The sequence below is a fragment of the Dendroctonus ponderosae genome, unplaced genomic scaffold (assembly GCF_020466585.1).
Source record: "Dendroctonus ponderosae isolate FM_Combo_2020 unplaced genomic scaffold, Dpon_F_20191213v2 Dpon_F_20191213_10, whole genome shotgun sequence".
In the NCBI taxonomy this organism is placed as follows: Eukaryota; Metazoa; Arthropoda; class Insecta; order Coleoptera; family Curculionidae; genus Dendroctonus; species Dendroctonus ponderosae.
In genome coordinates, this window is record NW_026017111.1 from 1,171,329 (window position 1) to 1,181,468 (window position 10,140).

Genomic DNA, 10,140 nt, shown 5'->3' on the forward strand with positions numbered 1-10,140 from the left:
TTTGACTTGACCCAGGAAGGATAAGAATTTAATAACTTAAATGATTTATTTTTCTCATCGTGGCGAAAAGTTTTTAGTCGGTTTGAGGCTTTTAAGCACATACATCTCATACATTCCTTAGGTAATGTGAGCGAGCTAAAAACTCATTAAAGCGCCCCTAACTCGACATTTGGAACAGTTACTACAAACGGGATCCACTCGATTTGCAACTGGAGTTTTCCTGCACTTTTCCACAGAATGGCAAAAGTCCTGATTGAATGAAAACCATCAGAAACATGCAAATGCTTACTTTGTAAGAAAATGTATTGCATATTAAATTTACGTTGTTCGTATTTTGCTTAAACTCATCTGGACTTTTCCGCTTCTATGCGGTGATTTGCTCATAGCCATGAACTGTGACATCTTCATTAAATTATACGACTGGTTAACTAGCGATGATACGAACGCTCTATAATGTTTACTACGTATTTCTACCTGAAGCGAAAAAATTATGTTGATCATTGCCGCTAATTAGCCAGTTTGCAAACCGTAAAAATAAACAATAAAACGCCAACTTTGGCCATGTTTCCGCATGCAAACTGGCCAAACTATGGGCTTGTTAAGCTGATTATAAATTACCTGCTATCCACTAACATGATATTCTTAGCGAGCCATTTAATCAACTTGCGTTAGACGATATATTTCATCTTTATTAGCAGTTATTCGTCTTTTTTTCGGAACGGCTGCGATTTAATTAAGCGAATTTTGGGCACTTTGTCTTTACTAAATATTGCGCTGTAAGATTTTTTTACTATCTCTTATAAATGATAAAATGATGGCGCATATACTGACCGATCAGTTGAGACCAACAGTGTAACAAAAAAAATGCACAATGTAAAGTGGAAAATAAATTTGAATGAGTTAAATAGAAAACATCAAGAATCGCCCTGTTGAAAATCGAAGACTTTTTACACTATTTTCAAACACTTTGATGCAATAGTTGCCGATAACTCAGTTGAAAACAATGCGGAAAGTTGCAAAAAAATTGCAGATTTTTGCTCTTGAACCAGACCCAGACAAACGCTCTAATGCTTCTAACTCTTGTATGGGTGTTTCGTCAACAGGCCAATATTGCTTTAGATTTTGAACCAAAGCGTCTTCTAGAATTAAAATGTGTGTTTTTGCCAAATGCTTACAACACTTATTATACTGATAGGAAAATAGAGCACTAAAAATGCAAACGAATAAAAAATAACTAAAGCTAAATCATCAAGGGTTTTTAAAGTCTAAGCCTAACCAGAGCTAAAATGTTTCGACAGTTTTTCTTAATTAATTACGCCTCAGTTTTAATCTAAAAGGCATATTTTCAATTGGGCCCAGGGACGCAACTAATTGTAATCAACAGAAGCTCTGTTAATGAAAATTGTGATGAGCAGGCCTTGAGACAGCACTCAAAATTTGTACTAATTAATTATTAATTTTTAAAAGAAATAAAAGTTTTATAGTTACGTGGTAAATATTTAAAATCTAAACTTTTGAGGCGCTTTATACGTGCGACGTGGCCTCAGGAGTAATTTGCTGCGGCAAAAATCGCATTATGGAAGTTGCGAGCTCACATTTCTTCTACTCAAAGCGGCAACCGGTCCAGTACATGCAAAATATATAGCAAAAATTCTGCAGGAATCCGATGGCTAAAAACACGTTAACTTTGTGTCGATTATGATGTTTTTTCGACCCCCTTTCTGTTGCTTTCGATCGGATCGAACGATTAATATTGAAACAATGCGGAAAACTCTTTCGATCAGCATTTTCTTTCTTATAGAACGTCCGTGTAATCGACACGTGTTTCAATTTTCCGCTGATTTTATCCTGCATCATCCATCGTATTTCCGCTTCAAATCGCTCTGGTCTAGACTCAGCATTAAGGGCAAAAGTACGTAGTTTGCCAATTGGGGAAAAGTATGGATTTCTTTCCCAACTTCTACTACTTATATTATTAAAAAGATGCTGCTTTTGAAAGGCGTTGAAATGTGGCGTGACACAAAGTAGATTGCAGTTTTTGAAACTGCAAAATGTTTGAGCCGGAAGTTTTCAGGCTGCCAGTTTTACTCAGCTTTTGGCTAAATATTAATTCATTTCAAATTCTTCGGGCGTGTTCAGTTGAGTAACGAATAAAACAATTAAATATTGGAACGTTTTATGAATTATTTTTCTGGGGATAATTTTTTCCTCACATGTTCGTTTCGGTTTAGATCATATTTATTTGCAGTTTTACAGTGATTTTATTTCCGTTTTTTTTTCAATGTTTATTTTTTCCTCAGGTTTTAGTCAGATAAATCCACATTTGATGTAGGTGTAGATTTTTCAATTGATTTGTGTTGCATTGGGTTTGCATTATTTTTATCTGCCACATTGCTTAAGCGTCTTAGCCTGATTTTCTTCGAAAATTTAGTTTTTATTCAAATTATGAATTATATTTTATACTGTTTTAAGTATATTCAGCGTTGAGAGGCTTTTTTAGGTCAATTTATTTCCTGGTGACAAGGTTTCATTTGTTCGCCGACACAAATATTAGAAACATTGGAGCGCACGCCAAGCGTTCTTTCAAAAGCTCGCGAAAATTCACCCGATTTTTTGCTAAAAACGCAATTTTTCTCACCCTTAAACTAAAAACGCATCTTTGCAACGAAGCCACCAGAGCATTTCCATCTGGCTTGCGTTTCGCACAATAAATGTTTGAAAAGACCCCTAGAAGACCTATTAGAAGCCCTGAAGCGCCTGCCAAGTGTTGTTACCAGATCAAAAGCTCCGCAAAATCCTGCAGATTTTTTGTTGAGCAAAGACTTTTTCCTTTTGAAAAAAAGCTGGGCCTTTCAAAAAACTAAGCAGGAAGTTCCAGTCTGGCTTGACTTTTGCATAATAAATGTTTGAAGAAACCCCTAGAAGAACTAATAGCAGCCTTGAAGCGCATGGCAAGTGTTGTTTCTAAAGCTCGCCAAAGTCTTGCAGATTTGTTACCAGAAACACAATTTTGGTCACACCTATCCTGAAGTAGACCCTTTTCAACGAATTGACCGTCAGATTTCCATGTAGCTTGGATTTTGCAAGAAAAATTTTTGAAAAGACTCCTACAAAAGCTTGTCAAATTGTCAAAAGCTGTTGCAAAAGCTTGTCAAAATTTCACAGATTGTGTGCGAAATGTGCAATTTTTCTAACTCATAGCTAAAAGTAGAGTCTTTTTAAAAAAGTTACTAGAAAATTTCCGGTTTGGTTGAGTTGAGCAAAAAAAAATCTTGACCAAACAGTTTCAAAACTAGAAAAGTTGCTCGAGCGCATTTTAGGTGCTGCTTCAAAAGCTTCCCAAAATTTCACAGATTTTGTGCCAGATGCGTAAGTTTTCTAGCGCATAGATAAAAGTAGAATCTTTCTAAAAAAGGTACTGGAAATGTTCCGGTTTGCTTGAGTTTAGCAATCAAAAATGTTGAAAAGACATCTTCAAGACTAGAAAAATTGCTCGAGCGCATTTTGGGTGCTGTTTCAAAAGCTTGCCAAAATTTCACAGATTTTGTGCCAGATGCGCAAGTTTTCTAGCGCATAGCTAAAAGTAGAGTCTTTTTTAAAAAGTTACTGGAAAAATTCCGGTATGCTTCAGTTTAGCAGAAAAAATCTTGAAAGACACCTTCAAAGCTAGAAAAATTGCTTGAGCGCATTTAAGGTGCTGCTTCAAAAGCTTGCCTAAATTTCACCGATTTTGTGCAAGACGCACAATTATTGTTGAAAAAATTACCAGAAAATTTCCGGTTCGCTTGAGTTTAGCAAAAAAAAAAATAATTTTTTGTCAAATATGAACTCTTCCGTGTTTGCATAAAAAAAAGTACTGTCACAGTTTATCATTCATATGAGAATTTATTTGGCTTTTTCGCTTAAAAATGGGAAAAGAAATATTCCCTTTATCACTTGTAATTTACATCCAGTGGCTTTTTAAAACTCGATAAATTCCCAGGTTTAATAAAGACAATATGAAAGCATACCGTAAAAAACTTCACAAAATATCCAAACTGTTTCAAGCAACTTGCCAGGGAAATTGAAGAATCAAAATGCGCTGCGGTCGCCGACACAAACAAATTTTTATTGCGCCCCAAATTTGCATATTAAACAGAATTCGGCAAACTATTGAAAAACAACAATGTCCATTGAAACACGTCCGTGTCCATTATTTGTGTTTGCCTTTCAGCTTAGCTGGGGCTCGCTTTTTGCTAAAACAACCGCATTTTTATTTGCCGCACGTACATTTTTTTCGCTTTTCGCCGTCCAGCCTAATTTTTGCAGGAAATCAGGCAAACTTTATTGCGTCCTAAACCAACTCCATCTGAACTAAACCCTGACCAACCGGTTTTATTGAAGGCAAAAAAACTTGTTTGGTGCAATTGTCTGTAAAATAGGCACGGGAAAATCTATGCAGATTTTACCGGATCGATTGCAGGGCCAATGCGTGAAATTCCCCGCTTTCAATGGAGATGGAGCCCCAAATACCCAATTTTATGTTTAGAGTGCCATGGAAAGATGGAGGCAGCAATATTAAAAATCCTGCGGTTTATTACTTTCAGCATTCTGATGCCAAAAAGTAGTCACGTTTGATCTAAACAGAGTGTTAAAGCAGAGCACGAGCATTGAAGCATTTTGATTGGAAAAAACCTCCAGCAGGATTCTTCTGTTTAAAGGAAGGAAGGAGGTTCTGAGGAAAGAGCATCTGGATGGAAAAGTGGAGAAATGAAAAATTCGCAGAATACTTTTGAAAGTGATGAGAATGAAAGATTTTGTAGAGAAGTGTAGTCGATGATCGCAATCACAAATATGGGCATTACATTTTAGAGTTTAACGACGATTTTGCAATGTTGTTTTCTGACTCAAACCAGTCAGGCATGATCAATCCAGCAACCCCCTTGATTCGCCTTAATAACATGATGCAGAGACTTGAACAAACATGTCCATTTAAATTAGAAATTTTCCCCAAAATCCTTAATTAAAGCGAAACTCCCGAACAATGCCTTTGTGAGGATCTCGACGCTCCACAAAACAACACCGGCATACTTTTCAAGTAAACTCGGAATCAAGGCGTTACTTATAAGCAATATCAAAACTCATTATTCCGATTCGGCAAATGGGAGCAACCCTTAGAATGAAGTTCTTTGAAATACCGGGAATGTAATCTGGGAATTTGTCGACGGTGCGGCAAATTCCACAACTCCCACTTTATGATTCTGGGGCCTTTGGGGGGCGATTTTAAATTATTTGGAGCTTTCGTAAAGAATTCCCGTGAAGCGGGATACTTTTCAAGCCTCTTCAAAGTCCACAAGGATTTTTCAACTGGCTTACAGTTTGTGTAGCCGGGATTTTCGGTCATTAAATATCTGCGCCTGGAAGCATTAAAACTGAAAAATTGTTAAATAATTAAACGCTGTTCTCAAACAGGACTAAAATAAGGTTGTGCAAAGGAGATATAAAGTAGGGAAAGGCACATTTTTCCGACGATAAACTTTGGAAAATGATCGCTTAGCGCGTCAACGCTTCAAAAGCTGCAAAGCTGGCAAGAAATATTCAAAAGCGATGAGGATGGTACGCCATATATCAAACATATTTTGCGCGTTTCAGCCGGCAAAAGTCATCGAGAAAACATATTTCGATTAATACTTTAGAACTGCAATCCATTAATCAAATGCGAATTTGTGCTCTTGGAAATATTCGTGAATTATTCCGAATTGGCCTGCTGCTGATTTATCAAACTCCATAATTACATAACTCGAACTGCATCAGTTCGACGCAATTTTCTGTATATTTTTATAGAATACAAAAAGCTTGAATATGAAAACCTCACAATTTATTGTTCATTTTCATTTACATCGGTGAATTTTGTGCGATTGTATGACTGATATGCGCAGTGTTTTTACATTAATTTACCAAACAGGCAATCATCTTAAGAGCCGCTTGAAAAAGCGTGCGATGATGATTCGTAATTAATTAGACGTCGACTGCGTCTAAAAATTAAATTAATTACAGTGTCGCTTGGGCAAAACAAAAAGATAGTCCCCGGACAAGTCATTTATTCGGATTAGACAATCGAATTGCGAAAGATTCGCATTTGTTAATCAAAAAGTTGTCGGTGCAGGTGCTCCCCTTCTACGTTTTAATTAAATCAGGCAATTAGAACGGGGGCACTTTATTAATCGTATAAATTTTAAATCCAACTTTCTCGTCTCGCGAAAGATGTTCCTTGAGAAATTAGCCCTGGTTCGACAGGGCCTAAACAGTGAGACTGAACGAGAGTTCGAATAATTGGGAATTTTCACTATACGGATCTGGATTGAAGATTCACGACAATTTCAAATATGTTTTTTTGACTCGGTGTCGAGTCAGACGACATTTTTCGGTCGCGATTTTCCTTAGGTCTTATTTGCTTAAGAAACTAATTTAAGAAAAACAGCGACTAGATGCACAGTTCSTCGTCTTTTCCTTCGAAAAGCATTTAAAYACAGTMAAATTCTCGTTGTTTGMAAAAAATCTGTAAATTGCCACCTTTTGAATCAGCGCCTTTTATAATTTTGCGGGCGTTTCTTCAAAAATGTTTTTTGCAAAAGTCAAGCCAGATGGATCATGACTGATTACTCGTCTGAAAAGGCGCCACTCAACAATGTGTGAAAAGGGGCAAATTTACGTCCCGTTTTGCATGTTTCTCGGAAGCAAAATGAGCAAGAACGCTCGTTTTTACATCATTCCAAAGAGAACTAAATGGCCTTTTCAGAAAGTGAACCATCGATAAGAAAAATGCTTGAATTCAAGAAGTTTCAGATTTGCGTGGTTTTTTTTTTAGTTGCAAAATCCACTTGAACGCTGCGTTTTTCGAAGTTTCTCAAGAACCATTCGAGCAAGAGAATTCGTTTTGACATAGTTGGAAAGAGAATTGAAAAGACGATTCAGTCGTAACAACTTGAGTGAGAAAATTCGAGTAGTTTTGGCCCAGAAAGCAAAATATGAATATCAAACTCTTAGGTTCAAGATTATGCCAAAATTTCATGTTTTCCTTCCCCTTTTTGCTCATATGTCGGAGGCAAAATGAGCAAGAACGCTCATTTGTACATCATTCTAGAGAGAAATAAATGGCCTTTTTAGAAAATGAACCATCGATAAGCAAATGTTGGTAGTTTTCTCAAAAAATGCTTGAATTCAAGAAGTTTTAGATTGGCGTGGTTTTTTTTGCGCTGCAAAATCCAGTTGAACATGGCGCTGCTTTTTTCGAAGTTTCTCAAGAACCATTCGAGCTACAAAATTCGTTTTGGCATCGTTGGATAGATAATTGAAAAGTCGATTCAGCCGTAACAACGTGAGTGAGGAAATTCGAGTAGTTTTGACCCAGAAAGCAAAATTTGAATATCAGACCCATAGGTGCAAGATTATGCCAAAATTCCATGTTTTCCGTCCCATTTTTGCTCATTTCTCGGAGACAAAATGAGCAAGAACGCTCATTGGTACATCATTCTAGAGAGAAATAAATGGCCTATTTAGCAAGTGAACCATGGATAAGGAAATGTTGGCAGTTTTCTCAAAAAATGCTTGAATTCAAGAAGTTTTAGATTTGCATGGTTTTTAACCATACGTTTTCAGGATGTTTTCCTTCGCGAAAATGTCCGCGTTTCCGTCCTTTATCTGTGCCGATCCCGACTAGCTTTCCTCACAATCCCACATGGGGGGGCGAGAAAATTTCCAATGTAGAAGCTGTTGCTGACATGAACAAAGTGAATCGGCGTTCAGGCGCAAAATTGTAAGCAGCAGTAGTTTTGCTGGCGATTTTCAATTCGACTAAATTGAAAAGATGATGGCTAGAAATGGATTTTAGCTGCGCCGATTTCGATGCATCGGTAAGTTTCCTTCTCCTTTTCTCGCTAACTTTGCCCGTTTGCTTGAATGAAAAGAACGGCTGCCGTAGTTGATTATATATTTGCGTCAGTCCCTTATAGGAACGCAGAGAGTTTTCAATTTTGCTGCCAGCAAAGCAACATAATTTTCAATTAATTGGCACTCTTACAGTGTTCACCAACAATTGTTAACGCTTTAAATCGTCCCACTGATAAACCCTTGCAAAACCCGTGACTTAAGTAAGTTCTTTGAGAATGTCGGCGCAAAGTTACTTGGGGTTGCGACAACAAATTCTTGTGTTTGGACAATGTTCTGAAACAGGAGTCGAAGACAACATTAACAACTGCTGAGAGCTTTATTGAAACAGCCGCAGTTCGGCTCTATTTGTAAATGGACTTGATCTTTTCTAGCTCCGCATCGCTGAGCTGCTTGTAAGAGATGCACTCCTTTGGCTTCGTTGCCTCTTCATCCGGCTTCAGTTTACTGTCTTTACCGGTTAAATTGCCAGGGAAGTTGGCAATGCCATGGAAGATATACGACACACTTCTGTTCCACATATGTTTGAATTTCAAGAAAGACTCCTCGGCTCTAATCGGAGGATCCTGGCAGTAGTCGTATGGCTTGTAGTTGGGCTTCTAAACGCGCCCAACATGCTTGGGTTCCAACTGTTCCAACTGTTGGAGAGGTAACTTACCGAAAAAAACCCGCTTTCAGCCTCACAGGACGGCGGGTCCCATTTGCTGTTCTTTTTGGGCTGCGGTTGTCCAAACAAAGTGCAGGCGTTCCCGTACAAATTTTGCGTTTCTTCCGTTGATCCCCATATGCCCATATCGTATGTGATGTACACTGCAGCTGCAGCTAGCGCGGATTTAAACCCAAAGCCTGCAACAGTAGGAATTTTTAGCTGGAAGCTCATTGCAAACTGATGGAAAATGATTGATGAATTGCTACCCAGCACTCGGAGAATTCCGAAGGGTTTTTTCTTCGATGGTTCACATGGGCACACTTTGGGTGAGCACATTTTTCTTAGATCGGCCCCGGTGCATACTCGGATGGGTTTAGGCTGGGGCTTGCAAAGCGCTGAAAATTTTGAACAAAAAACTCGGGATTTATTTCAGTTTCCAACTTTTCCAGCCGACACTTACGGATTTTTACTCGTCCCTTGCAATCGTCCCGTTTGCGTTCTGTCCGTTGTCCGGACGGTTGCTGATACACCAGGATGTTCGATTTCTTCAAGCATTTCTCCTCCGGTTTTCCGCAATCGGACATGCTGGCGACTTGGAACTGGAAATTTTATGCAAATTTGGTTTGACTACGAAATGAATGAGCGCGATTTTTCTCTGACAATTTGCATTGACATCGACCCGTTGTACCTTTTTTTTAACCCTTCGTGAATACCTATGAAGTCTTTCTATTGAGGGATTTGCATGAAAGCTTGCTTGGTCTGAAGGTTTTTCAAGTTCTTCTCTCAAAATAGTAGAAGTTAAAGAAGAAAGAAAACCCCTTAGCTACGTAGCTTCCACACAGGCGATTGAACTGGTGTAAAGGAGTGTTTGCGTTTTCCGAATTTCCCTCCCATTCATCATGTGCTCTTATTAAAGATAGATAAAGGCCTTCGGGCATTTTTATTGCCCCCATCGTTTACCTGCAGATTATATCTCGCAGCATAAGCTAAGATCGTAGGCCCTTTCGCCCGAAACAAAACGCAACGCCCTTCCGTGTCGGACTTTTACAAATTAGGTTTCTTGCGGTGCCATTTATTTTGCTGATGCCCTGATCATTTGCGCAGACAATAGTTGATGGACGAATTCACCAATATGGAAAATATTCTTCCGTATTAAGAAGGTTTGCCAGTGGGGCCAGTGGGATTTAAAGCTCTGCCTTTCGTTAATTCTCTTTGATCTTCTTGCGCAATGTCCTCATTTGCTGCTTCATTTTGTCAATTAAAAGTGGATTCTCCCTCGCTAATAAGGACAAATTGTTCACATGTACGCAAGGTTTCGTACGTTCCTTGCAATGGTCCGAGTCAATATTAAAATTTTCAAATATATTTTAAATATTTTAAATCTTTTTGAAAAATTTTGAATCAACTTTCATTAATAATTACAAATTTAACATTTTTACTCCATTTACAGTCATGGCGAACAAAAACTTCATGAATTTTTATCTTATCTGAATAATAGAGAACCAACAATTAAATTCACTATTGAAAAAGAACAAAATCACCAAATTCCTTTTCTCGATATACTA

The 10,140-nt window shown here is 38.0% G+C and overlaps 1 protein-coding gene across 2 annotated transcripts; it reads right to left on the reverse strand.

Moving 5' to 3' along the window:
- Positions 1-8,231: 8,231 nt before the first annotated feature.
- On the reverse strand, positions 8,232-9,278 carry LOC109542704. 2 transcript variants are annotated; one of them, XM_019912038.2, is made up of 4 exons: positions 9,036-9,276; positions 8,842-8,970; positions 8,585-8,772; positions 8,232-8,525 (listed from the first exon to the last, which is right to left on the reverse strand). In XM_019912038.2, the coding sequence occupies exons 1-4, from the start codon at positions 9,157-9,159 to the stop codon at positions 8,271-8,273; spliced, it is 696 nt and encodes a 231-aa protein (XP_019767597.1). In that variant the 5' UTR covers positions 9,160-9,276; the 3' UTR covers positions 8,232-8,270. The 2 variants fall into 2 exon arrangements, with proteins under 2 accessions (XP_019767597.1, XP_019767596.1); XM_019912037.2 differs by having other exon boundaries at positions 8,585-8,970; positions 9,036-9,278.
- Between the last annotated feature and the right edge of the window lie 862 nt (positions 9,279-10,140).

What these genes read in the sequence shown, in the direction of transcription:
- LOC109542704 (XM_019912037.2), bottom strand. Translation starts at nt 9,159, where the DNA reads ATGTCCGATTGCGGAAAACCGGAGGAGAAATGCTTGAAGAAATCGAAC. An exon ending in CAAGGGACGAGTAAAAATCC is followed by an intron (nt 8,971 to 9,035) that starts GTAAGTGTCGGC and finishes CAAAATTTTCAG; the next exon opens with CGCTTTGCAAGCCCCAGCCT. An exon ending in CTGAAAGCGGGTTTTTTTCG is followed by an intron (nt 8,526 to 8,584) that starts GTAAGTTACCTC and finishes GGGCGCGTTTAG; the next exon opens with AAGCCCAACTACAAGCCATA.